We start from the raw sequence: 14,225 nt of genomic DNA, 5'->3' as shown, positions 1-14,225 counted from the left end.
TCTACATGAGATCAGTTGAAGACATGCTGCTTCAACTGATTCTCCAAAGTGACTGCTTCACCTATCATAGTGTTGCATTTCGTCACGGTGTTGCACCTAGTCACTGAGCTGCTCCCATCACCACACTGCAACTCATCATGATGCTGCACTTTATTATGTTGTTCTTCATTGTCTTAGTGCTACACCCAAATATCACTGAGCTGTTCTCAACATCATGGATTTGCACCCAGAGTTATACTCATCGTTGATGTGTACTCAATGACTGCTATGCTGTATTTCATCATCAGTTGTACCTGTCACTGTGATGATCATAACTGCACCTTACTGTACTGTATGATTATGATCCTAGTCTCTTTGATGAGACTGACACTCTTTACTGAGGTGATCACTGTTTCTTTCATCACTGCATATTGGAACATCATTTGATACTCCACGTCACTGCTGTACAAGATGTTTGTACTGCCATAAGGATTTCACCGAGATCTATATCTCAGGACTGCTGTGTGAGATAACACAGTCCCTTCGTCCGAGATTTTCATCCAACCGAGATCCTTACAAGTATGCCGAGGCCATGTGATATGCCTATATAGATGTTGGGATGTTACCCTTGTCACTTCTTGTAATTCAGATCACTGTTTGTATTATGCAATAGATACGTTACTTGGATCATCTTCATACTGCTATCCAATATGCTTAAGCAGCTACAGAAGAACCACCGAGATCTGGTGTCAAGACTGCTTCTTTCCATAAACAGCCTTGGATTTTACCACGTTGTCACCTACAACTACGTGGCATTAACACAGACCCTTCATGCTGTAGTATAACTGCTTTGTTGTGGCTAGGTGTGCTGTGTAAGGCCTTTTTATGACAGCAAATAGAAGCCTCTAAGAACTGCGTATGTGACTCTCTTGACAACAGATTATGTCTCGTCCTGAAGCTGCGTATTAGGGTCTAATAGACTGTAGATTTAGTCCTCTTAGAGCAGCGGATAAAGGTCTCTTCTTTAGCTGCGATTAGGGCTTCTCCTTACAGCGGATTAGGGTCTCTTCTAGACCTGCGGCTAGGGGACTTTAGGACTATGGCTAGGGTAACATCTACTGCGGCTAGGGCATCAACTACTGCGGCTATGGCATCATCTACTTAGCCCAGCGTACTCTTAGTGTCTCTCCTTCACCAAAGACCCAAAGACGTGGAGAGGAGGAGATCACATGAAGAGTGTGTATCTCAAATGACTTCAAGTCCCCTTCTATTTATACTAAAACGTAGATGATGAATAGACATGACTATTGGGCTTCTGAGCCTACACAAGATGCTGGCCGACTTGACAATTTGTTTTATAACACAAATAAATTCATAACTCCATGAATACTTATCAGAATCGGATGATATTTAGATCAATCCTACACCTCTCAATGAGAGGGATCCAAGAAAAATATCAGCTTCCATTAATGAGATGACCCACATGGAGTTTGGCCCTAGTTGCCAATTTTAACACTCTAACAATCACTTATTGCAAAACTTCTTTATGCTGCAATATTATATAAGCAATCGTAGATAGAAAATAAATCAAATGCACAATAGAAGACAACCAAGAATACAATCAGACACAAAGAATTTAGGTCCAATGCCTGGGGCAAAACCCACAGGGGGAAAACCCAACCAGATTATTCCTATATTAGAAATAAATTGTTTAGCAAAGATATAGAGTACAATGAAAGATCAAGAGAATGAGTAAGTTCACACAAATTTGAACAAGCTGTAGCATGAAGATCGCTGGTAGCAGCAACAAATGCACACACTGAATCAACCTTCCCTTCTGTTGAGAAATCTAGGGCAGCAATTAAGTGATTTCTCTTCTATTAGTAACTTCTTGTGAGTGCTTTTTACTTCTTTAGATTAGGATCTTCTTTTACTTAGGTTATTAGTGTTCTTCTTCATTAAACAACTACCAATGTATCAACCATAAAGAGACAAGAGACACAGAATATAGGCTATCGGCCAGGGCCAAAACCTCTCACTCTGAGAGAAAAACCCAAACAAATTCTTCTTCTTATAGAGATTCCAATTGACGAATACCAAGACCAAGACCCTTGACCTATTTACGACTCCAAGACCAAGACATAAGATCCTTTATAAATGATAGTCAACCTTCAACTCCTTCTTGCTTGGCTTCTTCTTCAACCTTGGCTTCCTTCTGCTTTAGACCTTCGGCCTTCTTGACTGGCCCTTCTTCCACTTCGGCTTCTTAGGAGGACTGCACTTCTCCTCGGCTTCCACTGCAACAGACTTACCTTCGGCATTCACTATTGCAATAGACTCTTCCTTCACTGCTGCAACATACTTCTTCTCTACTGCTGCAACAAACTTCACGTATAGAAGTTTTTCTGTCCTGAAAACAGTCCCAAAACACCCTTAAGAACTTTGCTCTTCTCTTTTGTTACTTCGTTGGTTGGAAGGCTCTTACTTTTACCCTTTCTCACATCAAATTGTAGACTTGTACTTCTATGAAATTTTTGGTGATCTGGACTGAGGTTGAGTTGCCTATATATAGTGGTTTCCCCCTCAAATTAGCCGACATAAAGAGGGTGAGCCGACATGTCTGTTGGAGGAGATAATTAATTCTATGTTTTAATTGTGATACTACCGCTGTTGTACCCTTAATCTGTCCTCCTTCTCTTTGCACATGTGACTGTTTCTAGCCCTAGAAACAGTCCTCTAACTTCGCTGAGCTTCCTCCTTCCTTCGCTGCACTTTTAGGGATCCTTTAGACTTGTTTCTCCTTCCTTTTCTTGGCTTATCTCTTCGCTGATTTCAGAGCTTGCTTTGTTCACTTTATGAGGGAGTGGACAACCTCTATATATAGAGGACTATCCCTCCTCTAGGCCGACATTAGGCTGACATTCTGTCTTTAGGCCGACTTGACCATATCTTCATTATTTTCATCATTTTTCTTCTTTTGGAGGACGTTGTTGCATGGAGGGGACTTGTACTTGTCTTGGATGTATTCCTTTGACATTATACATAGTGTAACCTGCCCTCTAAGGGTCTTACATAAATACATTGACCTTTTGACTTCCTAGAAGCACTTAACCATGTGCTTGACCTACTTCAATGAGCAAGAAACTCATTGACAAGAATGTTGTGTCTATCACTTCCTCTCAATTGAGGAAGATATGCCCAAGTATCCTCTGACAAGGTACTTGTCCAAGTTCCTTTGTAATTGGGAAGTTGTTATAACTCCGTTTTAGCGAGGGACTTGTCCATTCATCATCAACTTCTTCTTCGTGGGTCCTCCAGCTGCTTGATCTCGTTCCTTCCTTTGATGTCATGAAGTTTTTGTTTGAACTTCTTCTTGGTAGGGCATCATCCATCGATCACTTTCCATCCCGGTTAGTCATGTCATTGCTTCTTTCGTGGAAAGTTGCTTTCTTGTCATATATTAGGTTCTCTTGTCATCTTGTCTATGCTTCAGACCACTCTTTACATGGATGCTTCTTTGTACTTGCTTGTTCCCATGCTTTGATCTAGTAGCCCTTCATGACTTCATCCTGATGTTGCTTCAACATTAAATGGTGCTTTTGTTGGATGGCTTCTTCTTCATGACATCTTCGTAGAGTAGAATCAGTTATCTGCACCTTTCATATCTCCAAGGCCTTCATAGGTGTTAAGGGTCCTTTGATCTTTTCATTTCTTATTCAGAGTTGTCTCGCCTTCTTTCGGGAGATGTCTTCAATGGATCTTGTCAGATATGTTGAAGTTTCTAAGTTTACTTAGTTAGAAACCCTTCATGCATTTTTTCTGTTTTATTCCTACCTACTTGTTATTTTTCCTTAACAAGTTATTTACAAAGTAATTAATGAAAATAAACACCAGTGCATGCTCAACATATTACAGATCAACAACTAAAAGAAACAAGAACAAACACACCATATGACACCATTGTTTTTGGACCAGTGTCCCCGGAAAAACCCAATGTGGCAAAACTGATGCAGCTATCTGAGGGTTTTCTTATTAATCAATATCAGAGTACAATCTGGGTGCCGAAATTGGCCTACCCAACAGAGAATTTCCTTAGCAGTAATACCTCTATGTTTCTGACAAATCTACTGGCTGAAACCTTGGATAATCCTTCTGGCAGCTACTCATCACCAATCTGCCCCAGAAACCCCAGCGTCTGCCCAATCGGGACTGCGTCAGCCTCTCCTAGTCCAGTGCTGGCATTGCTTCAGCCTATCTTGGTCTGCGTCAGCCTTAGGAGGCCCTGCTTCAACTCTCTGAGCCTCTGCGTCAACTATGCTAGCCCCTCTGGTGCTCTGCGCAACACTTAGTTGCCTTTGCGTTCTCTCACGCTGCTTCCGCGTCTCTCTCTTTGGCTGCTCTGCTGCTATCCCGACACTATCTCTGCCTCTCTATCTCTCTGTATTCAATGCCCCTCAGCTGCTCTCCCGATCAATGATTCTATCTCTCTTAGCAAACCCCGCTCTAGAGAATAGAATGATTGATCACTCTGGTGTATTCTCCAAGTGACCCTCAAGCCTCCTCTTATACTTTTCCTGTTGACATATTAACGGCCGAGATTAAGTCTTTAATCAACGGCTAAGATTATATTTGGCGTGATCCATGTCTTTTGGACCACTCAAACACAGTTTCATATTAATTCCCATTAATATTTTATTTTCCCTAATTTTAGACTTAGGGACTCCATTAAAAATATTAATTATTTTAATATCTCCTGAACTGTTTAGAATCTGTCCAAACCCTTTTTGAGTATTGGAGATCTCATGTGCCCTAACCTCTCCACCAAATTTCGTGGCTAGAGCACATCCGATGCTACCCCAAATCAACAAGATAGTGATTCTTTGTGATCATGGTGTTCTTTACATGCTTGATCTCTTTCTTCATTTGCTTCTTCATGGATAGATTGATCAACCACCTTCTGCTCCTTGTGAGAGAACTTGTTCATTTCTTGCTTCTAGGACTAGCAAATTTCTTCTTGCTTCTTAGTCAACAATCTTATACTCCTTATGTGAGTATTTCCTTTTGTTGACCTTCATTGCATTGTAGTACATGCTTTCAAGCATGTCATTGGTGAAAGAGATTCTTTCCTACTTGATGATGTCATAGAACTATTCCCATGACTGAATAATATACAAATGATAACATGACTAAACTTTGATGCATACATACCTCATTTTGATTCTCCTTTGATCATCTTAGCTTCATTTGGTTGTCCATGGTGTGGCCCTTCTTACTTCATTTTAGTTTGCCTGCATATCACCCTTTTTCTTGAATCCCATGAATGGGATTTCCAATGAGGCATCTGCTTGTGTTTATGAATCTTCTTTTGAAGATTCCATCATATGATCTTGAAGACCCTTACCCTACAAATGTTTCTTTCCTTTTGATGATGGAGGTCTTCTAAGATTCTTAATCATGATCAATTTTTTTTCATTGTGGAAGAGGTCCTATATTAGGTATGCTCCTTCTACATGAATATCTTGAGCTATATCTACCATGCTCCTATATTCTAGAAGATATTTCTAACCATGCATTTTGTTCTATTATAAATGCTCCTTCTACATGAGTATTTTGAACTCTATGTACATCATGCTTCTAGATTCTAGAAGATGTTTCTAGCCATGCAATTTTATTCTATTCCTACATGCTCCTTTACTACTCAAAACTTTGAAAGAAGATTTTAAGTAAAGAAGTAGACTTAGTCATAGTAGAGATCTAGAGGATCTTCCTTCCTTTGCTTATTTTCTTCTTCTTTCACCTCTTGAGTCATGTGAGCTTCTTCCCTTTTTCTTTTGTTGTTGTTGTCCTTCTTTAGTTTAGGACAATTCCTTTTGTAATGTCCATATTCTTGGCATCCATAGCATTGGACTTTGGACATATCTTTTTTGTTTGTTTTCGTGGACCAAATTTGCCAAATTTTCCCTTTCTCTTGGGCAAGGTAGCAAATGCTTGCTCCTTCGATCCCACATCTTCCTTTGCTTTAAGTCTTGTTTCCTCTATCTTGCATAGAGACCACATTTCACTTAGTGGGGTGGCTTCCTTCTTTGCATATATGCTTGATGTAAAGTTGCCCCAATCCTCAGGTAGAGCATTGAGTACTACAATTGTCATTTCCCTATCAGACAAAACTTTTCCTAGCTCTTGAAGTTGATTTCTCATCTCAGAGATCTTCATGAAGTAGGGAGCTGTTCCTTCCTTTGATATCTTCATCTTGTAAAATTCATTTCATAGAGATATCACTTCTCTAGCTGTGCTTACCGAAAATAGCTCTACTAGTTTATCATAGATTTATTTTGATGTTTCAAGTTTGGAGACATAAGGAATGAGAGTCTTTGATGGATTCTATTAGAATCCTTTGAGCTCTTGTCTTATCGTTATTGTACTTGGCTAAGGCTTGAGTTTGTTCCTTAGCAGGAATAGTAACATTCCCTTTGATGTGTTCTAGGAGTTCATTCTCTTTGAGAAGTAAATCAGTCCTCTTCTTCCCTGCAAGAATGTTATTGGTACCTACCAATTTATTGCTTTCCTTGCAAAAAGACATTGATGCATATTCAAAAGGGGACATATACTTGATAGATTTTGAGATGTAGTAGACTTGCTTTCTCCTTGACGACTTGATGGTTTGCCTTCCTTAGATCTTGATGTTCTTCAAGTGGATTTGCTTGAAGATGAGAGTTTCTTGATGACTTGTAGCTTGATGTAGGTCCTTCTTTGATTTGCTCTTATTGGAGGTGCCTTTATGTAAGGCTCTTCTTCTCGCTTCGTAGTCTTCTTTGATGAAAGATAGATGGTAGACCTTCTTGTCCTTGAAGTGATTGAGACTTCTTGGCTAGATGCTTCAACTTTTGTAGATGTCCTTCCTTGACAAGTGTTCTTGAGAGTTGAGATGCCCTTTCCTTGATGTGTCACCTTAGCTTTGATACCATGTTGAAGAATCAAGGGCAATGATGTATATTAGGATTCTTCTTGACTTGATAACAATTTGTGAAGCACTTTTACAATTATCTTAGCTTGATCTTCTTCTTATTATTAGTGTGTGTGTTTCATCAAATTGCTACCAAAACCATAAAGACAAGAACATAGATGTTGGCTCTCTGCTAGGGCCAAAACCTCTCTCTCTTAGAGAGGAAAACCCTTTGGTAAGTTTCTCTTATTGAAGCTTCTTATTGATCAATGCCAAACCCTAGACCCTTGACTAGGATGTCCTCCAAGCACAAGTCAAGTCCTTCCTCTATTTTGCACTTTGTTCCCGGCACATAGACTTCCTCCTTCCGGCACTTTGCTCCCCAGCACTTCGTCCTCCTTCTTTGCTGCTTGTCTAGAGATAGACCTTGCTTATGTGAGCTTCTTGATGAGATATGTTTCTTCTTCTCTTAGAGATGTTCTCTACTTAAGGAGACACCCTTCTCTTGATTCAACGAGATACTTCTTGAGATATGTCTTCACACTGAAGTGACTGTACAGCAGCCCTAATTTTCCCATGTGTGGATGGTTCCCTTGGAGAATAAGGATCTTTTTATCTTCGATAGAGAGAGGGACTTCTTCGCTTGACTTGAGAGGCCTTGTAGGCCTAGTAACTAGCCCAAACACCAACGAAACTTGAACTGTGATACTACTGCTGTTGTACCCGCAATCTGTCCTCCTCCTCTTCACACGTGTGACTGTTTCTAGCCCTAGAAACAGTCCTCTACCTTCGCTGAGCTTCCTCCTTCCTTCGCTGCACTTTTGGGGACCCTTTAGACTTGCTTCTCCTTCCTTTTCTCGGCTTATCTCTTCGCTGATTTCAGAGCTTGCTTCGTTGACTTTATGAGGGAGTGGACAGCCTCTATATATAGAGGATTGTCCCTCCTCTAGGCCGACATTAGGCCGACATTCTGTCTTTAGGCCGACTTGACCATATCTTCATTATTTTCATCGTTTTGCTTCTTTTGGAGGACGTTGCTGCATGGAGAGGACTTGCACTTGTCTTGGAGGTATTCCTTTGACCTTATACATAGTGTAACATGCCCTCTAAGGGTCTTACATAAATACATTGACCTTTTGACTTCCTAGAAGCACTTAACCATGTGCTTGACCTACTTCAATGAGCAAGAAACTCATTGACAAATAATATATATATATATATATATATATATTTTTTTTTTTTCTTGAATAAATACAAAATGTCAAAATTACATTTATGAAGACCGAACCTAGTTACACTTTCTTCAACACAAATAGTAATTCTTATGCCACTGGTATAATTGAACAATTACACAGAAAATCTCAACTGTAAATGCAGCGGAAACAATAAAGTTCATAGAAAGACAACCATACACAATACACACATATTTTTCACTTGGGAAACCCAATCTGGGAGAAAACCCAACAATCTTTTCTTGAGAAGAAATTGTTTTTTCAGCAAGGTTTACAAGTCAGAATTTGTCTAGAAGTCTGTGCCAACATTACAAGTCAAATCACCGGACAAAAAACTGATGCTTGTCAAACCAGTCAAAAGCCAACTCAGTGAAGACTAGTCAAACTGTGGCCTATGGTCAATTTGGCCTGCAGTGAAACTTCATGCTGTCAAGCCCTAGCATGTGCAGATTGGTCAAACTTGGTCAAACTCGATCAATCTGTAGTCAATCCTTGCATGTGCAGAATGGTCAAATTCTGTCAATCTTGGTCAAATCCTTCACATGTGCGGGCCTCCAAGGGAGAATGATGTAGAAAATATGAAAGATATACAGATTTCTCCATAGCTGAATCTTTCCTCCACTAGAAAAGATGAATGACATTGCTATGTTGATGAGTGTCTCCTCACATGCACATCTATTTATATAGAGCTCTATTGTGTAGTTGAGAGCCATTAAGAAGCCCCTCATCACAAGGAACCCATTCACTTATTGAGCTTACATTACAACTCAACATTAGTCTAGAATTGTTTATTTCACTAGTGGCTGAAAATCCCCATTAAATAAACAAATCAACCTTGCTTCATAAAAAATAGATCACTCCATCCAGGCACACCCAATGTGAGTACCGTGGGCCAGACACCTGAGCTAATGGGAGAAAGACTGCCCTGGGCCATTCACCACTAGCCAAATCAGCATGGCCCCATGGGTGAATGTATCATTGCCCCTAGTCAAATCAGTATGACCCCGTGGTAGAAAGTCTGCTTGATGCTGCAAACCACAGAAATATCAACTGCTTAAAAGCTTCTAAACAATTGCAAGTAGATTCAACAAATGCATACGTTACAATGGAGATGCTAAATGCCAGATCAATTTGATGATACACCATCTAGAGTCACAGCTGAGACATCAAAACAGTTGACATGGTGATTGAAACTGTAGCCTGGTAGATAATGTTTGAGTAGGTGCATGTTTTTTGAGGAAGCATACTTGTTCTCCATTTGAGTAAATTGCCACTCACCCTAAATAGTAGGTAGGCAGGTTGAATGGTTTAATCAATAAAAGTTACATGACGAGGCAAAGTGGAAAAATAACATATTAACAGAAGAATTGGTTTGCAGTTTAAAGTAAAATTAGTTGGCTTAACAATACATTGGTTTTTTCTGTAGTTCATAAAATATTTTTTACGGAACTTCCTAGTCAAGATTTATTCCTTTCTAAGTTGTTTCCAATATGAAATGTTTGCATTTTCCAAATGTCTGGATATACGTGTATGTTCTTGAAACTGGATTGGGTGCAATTATTCCAGTTTCCATTTAAGCAAAATACTCCCAAGGAACTTTCCATCAAAGTATGATGCGTGAAGCCAAATGTTCTCCATTGGACAAAATCCTGCTTTCTTGGATGGATAGTTAATTTGAACTACTGAACTCCAGCCTTACATGTATATTAATGACAGCATGAATTGCCCTCTCTGAGAATATGAACATATAAAAACACTGTTTTGTTATTGAGCATAGGTGTGAAAAGGTGAATAGATTTGTTGGGAATTCACACATCTATATGAGATGGATCTTCTTGGTTATTACTTAGGCTCTAATTTTTTCCAAAATGAGTTAGGCTATAATTTTTTCCAAAATGATTATTAGTTTGTAATGATAGGAATGACAAAGGAACATTTTGAGAGCCATATTTTGAATATATCTGGATTGAAGTTTTTGTTAATTAGAGTGTATACTGCTTACAATTCTGGTTTTCAGTTGGATAGTATGATATTAGGCTTCAGCCATATTTCTACTTATACAGTTTTTAGTTTCCAAGTATTGTGAACTTAAACCTCTCTGCTTGTTACACCCAATGGACAGATCCACACAGTGGCATTTGGAGCAGCTGTTGGCCAGGCTTGCTTGCTGCTGGCTGCAGGAAAGAAGGGGAAGCGGTTTATGTTGCCTCATGCCCAAGGTTAAACCATTGATACCATCTTGTGCTTCTCTGGTTCTGTATGTTGTTGGGAATTGATGGCGTATTTGTCATGTTGTAAATCTGAATTATGATGTAAATTATCTATGCAGTTTGGTGAATCTGATTATATTTCTTCTTTTTCTCAGTTATGCTTCAACAGCCACGTTTACCACCAACTGGACAAATGCCAGCAATTGATGTTCACATTAGAGCTAAGGAGGTTAGTACTATTCTTGTGACAGGTATTTCATTAACTTTGTTTGGAGTTGTTTCAGTAGCATATCTGGCATTTCGTTTTTTAATAAACAGTTACATGACTTCGCTAGCAACTGTAATAGACGGTTACATGACTTAGCCAGCAACTGTATCCCTCACAGAGTTGACCTTGTTTAGCTGAGTTGACTCACCAGTCAAAAACCCAGGAAAACATTCCAATACTTTGTGAATTTTCTGAGGCTAGTGAGTACTAGTAAGTAGCGAAAAAATCACCAAGTTCGATCCAGGTTTTTCCCAAGAGTTTTCTCTGAGTACTTGCCAAGTTTTTCCTGAGTTCCTGTCATACTCTTGTTCTTTGCCTTTGCCTAGTCATTCCAGAGTCCTAGTCTGTCTTGGTAGTGGTGGCATGCTGATTTTTATGACAGAAATTGGTTGACTGCATTTTCATTCTGCTCCCTCAAAATCAGCTTTATTTTTGGCTTGTTGTCATGGACATATTTTGTGACAAGCACTCGCTTGTCTGCTCTCTGCAGGTTCAGTTCTAAAGAAATGAACTCTCAGGCAGGAGTATGTGCCACTATGATCTTTACTTAATAGTGTGCACCTGCATTTTCTTTGCTCATCGCGGTTGAGATTTTGTCTCAAATCAATGGCATAATTTCACATATGCCTAATGGCACTTTGTTTTTTTTTCCTGAAGGATCAGGAATATATGATTGGCTTGAAGCTGAAATTGGAATTTCATGTATGTCTTCATCAGCTTCCTCATTATTTCCATCATTTTTGCCTTCATCCTCCTCCTCATCAATATTCTTATCATTGAAATGGGGAGGAAACCCGTTTTTAGGTTCATCAATCGTTTCTCTTGAGAACACCATGAGGCCCAACAAAATCCAAATACCACTAAAAGCACATTTTCAGAATTGAAGAAGAGGAAAAAATGAACAGCAGCAAGCTTACCTTCAATGTCAAGAGACAAGCTTATCTTCAATCCCCATAGAAAAACTATCCAAAACTGGAAAGCAAGTTGAAACAATCTTCTCTCTGAAATATCTCTAGGGACTTTTTGCCAGTACTGTTTGTATCCTTGCTGTCTCGGGAGACAGCTTGACAGTGACCTTTACAAACTATGCTTGTGATGCCCTAACAGTCCTTTTTATCTTGCTGTTGCCTTCAGCTGTGTTACCTAACAAAATGGGTAACCCTATAACTTATAAGAGAATTTTTTTCTCCTCTTCTTGACAGCCAGCCAGTCAACCATGCAGCCCCTGACAGCCACCACCAGCTGATGATATGCCATTATATCTTGGGTATTTGCATCAGCTATATGCTCCTCATGCATCCAGCATGAGCACATGGACGTTGGTGAGCTTCCTCTCAAAAAGTACTTTAATCATTTTGCAATCGGGTGCTTATGCTTGTTTGCATTTGGTCATTTGATATGGATTATGGGGTGATCTGGAAGAAGGATGGGTTTTGACTGTGATCTTTTTCTCTCACCTTAAATGGGGGGATTAATCTTTGATCCTAGTCCAGTGGGACCTCCCCTAATGGTCCAATGGGTATAGGAGGGGCACTACTTGGAAAGTCTTGATTGAGATAGCGAAGTTCCATCTATCCCTATGTCACACTTACACTTTCCATGGTAAATTACAAGCCCTTATCTTCTGGAAAAACAAAGGCCGTGTTGGTAATTCATGCATACACTGAGGGTGTGGATTCCCCATTAGTCGATCCCTTTGACCATGGCACTTGGCCATGAAGCCTTATCCCCTCCATTACCATCATTATTATTCACTAACACCTATCAATTGAAGGGTGGACTGAGGAAATGTTACTTCCCCTTAGGGGCTAGAAACACCTAATAGGGTTGTCCTTTAGCCACTCCTACCTAGGGAGAAAACACCATTGCGAGTTCAAGGCCTTGATTTTGGAAGGGGATCTTTATTTGAAGTATTAAATAGCTCATGACACTCAATCTTGGTTCACTTAGATGCAATAATGATTTTTGTCCCTAATGATTGGTTGCTTTCACTAGAATCTATGTTGTGATTGTCAGGTGGTTTAGCAGCCAATGTCTTGGGCACCTTACCCACAAGTACCTAGGCCATTATAGTGTTGAGAAATCTAGGGCATTAGGATTAGGTGATTTCTCTTTGATGATAACTGCTTGTGAGTACTTTTTGCTTCTTTAGATTAGGTTCTTCTTTTACTTATATTATGATAGTGTTCTTCTTCATCAAACAACTAACAAACCATGAACAATAAAAAGACAAGAGACACAAGATGTGGGCGGTCAGCCAGGGCCAAAACCTCTCCAACTTGAGAGGAATCCCAAACCGAATTCTTCTTCTTATAAAGACTTCAATTGACGAATACCAAGACCAATGCCCTTGACCGATTAACTTCTCCAAGACCAAGTCACAAGGCTTCCTTGTTTTGTTACTCCTTCCTTAAGTCAACGATGGTCAAACTGCGTGCTTCTCCCTCCTTCTCAACTATCCTTCAGATATCGCCTTCTTGGATTAGACCTGCAACCTTCGACCTCTTTAGAAACCCTATTTGCAACACTTGTGATGGATGTTGACCAACTTTTGTACCTTGTTTTCCATTTGCTTGGATGGAGAGACTTCCTTCTATAATTCGGCTTGATGAATAGTATGTCTTCTCCCTCGATTCAACGTCTAGGATAACTTTGCTAGCCTCGACCCTATTTTGCAGCAGATGATACCAATTTCCTTCGCACGTGTGAAGTATATTGCCCGAAACAGATCATAATAACTTTGACTTCTTCTTCCCTTTTCCTCGCTTGATGGCATGCTTCTTCTTCTAGGTTTCTCACACATTTTCCTCTATTTCAGATCCTTGTTCGAATTGTGTCTTTAGTAAAGCCGAGTTGCCCTATATATAGTGGTCTGCCCATCAAGAATAAGCTAACTTGTGCCATGGGTTAGGTTGATTCCATCTGCTTTTGAGGGTCGACTTGAAGGAGTGCTTGTGAAGAGGTCTTGGAGTGTTAATGACTCAAACAAAATTACTTTTTACAATATGTAACATGGCTTCAATACATGACATTGAATCCCTAGACTTTATGTTAAAATTGGCAACTAGGGCCAAACTCCATGTGGGTTAGCTTATTTGTGGCAGCTGATATTTTTATTGGATCCCTCTCGTCGAGAGGTGTAGGATTGATCTAAAGATCATCCGATTCCGATAAGTATTTATGAAGTTATGAATTTATTTATGCTATGGACAAATTATTAAGTTGACCAACAACTTATGTAGGCTCAGAAGCCCAACAATCATGTCTATTCAACATCTACGTTTTAGTATAAATAGAAGAGGACTTCAAGTCATTTCTACACACACTTGGATCTCTTCCTCTCTCTACTTGTCTTTGGGTTTTAGTAGGAGGAGAGATCCTAAGGAAGAGCTGGAAAAGCTAGAAAAGCCGGAAATACCGGAAAAGTCGGAAAAGCCGGAAATTCCAGAACTGTTGGAACTGCCGGAAAATCCGGAACTGCTGGAATAGCCGGAAAAGCCGGAAAAGCCGAAACTGCCGGAAAAGCCGGAAAAGCTAAAAAAGCTGGAACTGACGGAAAAGCTGGAAAAGCCAGAACTGCTGGAAAAGTCGGA

General features: G+C 39.8%; 1 protein-coding gene across 2 annotated transcripts in view; it reads left to right on the top strand.

Annotated features, from left to right (window-relative positions):
- Window positions 1-14,225, top strand: part of LOC149264472 (ATP-dependent Clp protease proteolytic subunit-related protein 3, chloroplastic-like) — a 355,785-nt gene that overhangs the window by 151,039 nt on the left and 190,521 nt on the right. For both annotated transcript variants that reach the window (XM_089428174.1, XM_089428166.1), the window contains exons 5-6: window positions 10,277-10,373; window positions 10,520-10,593. In XM_089428174.1, the coding sequence (XP_089284300.1) occupies window positions 10,277-10,373; window positions 10,520-10,593 (171 nt within the window). The remainder of the gene's footprint in view (window positions 1-10,276; window positions 10,374-10,519; window positions 10,594-14,225) is intronic.

The sequence above is a fragment of the Pinus tabuliformis genome, chromosome 6 (genome assembly GCF_031772625.1).
Source record: "Pinus tabuliformis cultivar Carrire ecotype Pingquan chromosome 6, CPIR1, whole genome shotgun sequence".
NCBI classification, from domain to species: domain Eukaryota; kingdom Viridiplantae; phylum Streptophyta; class Pinopsida; order Pinales; family Pinaceae; genus Pinus; species Pinus tabuliformis.
This window is presented reverse-complemented; position numbering and strand designations above follow the sequence as displayed.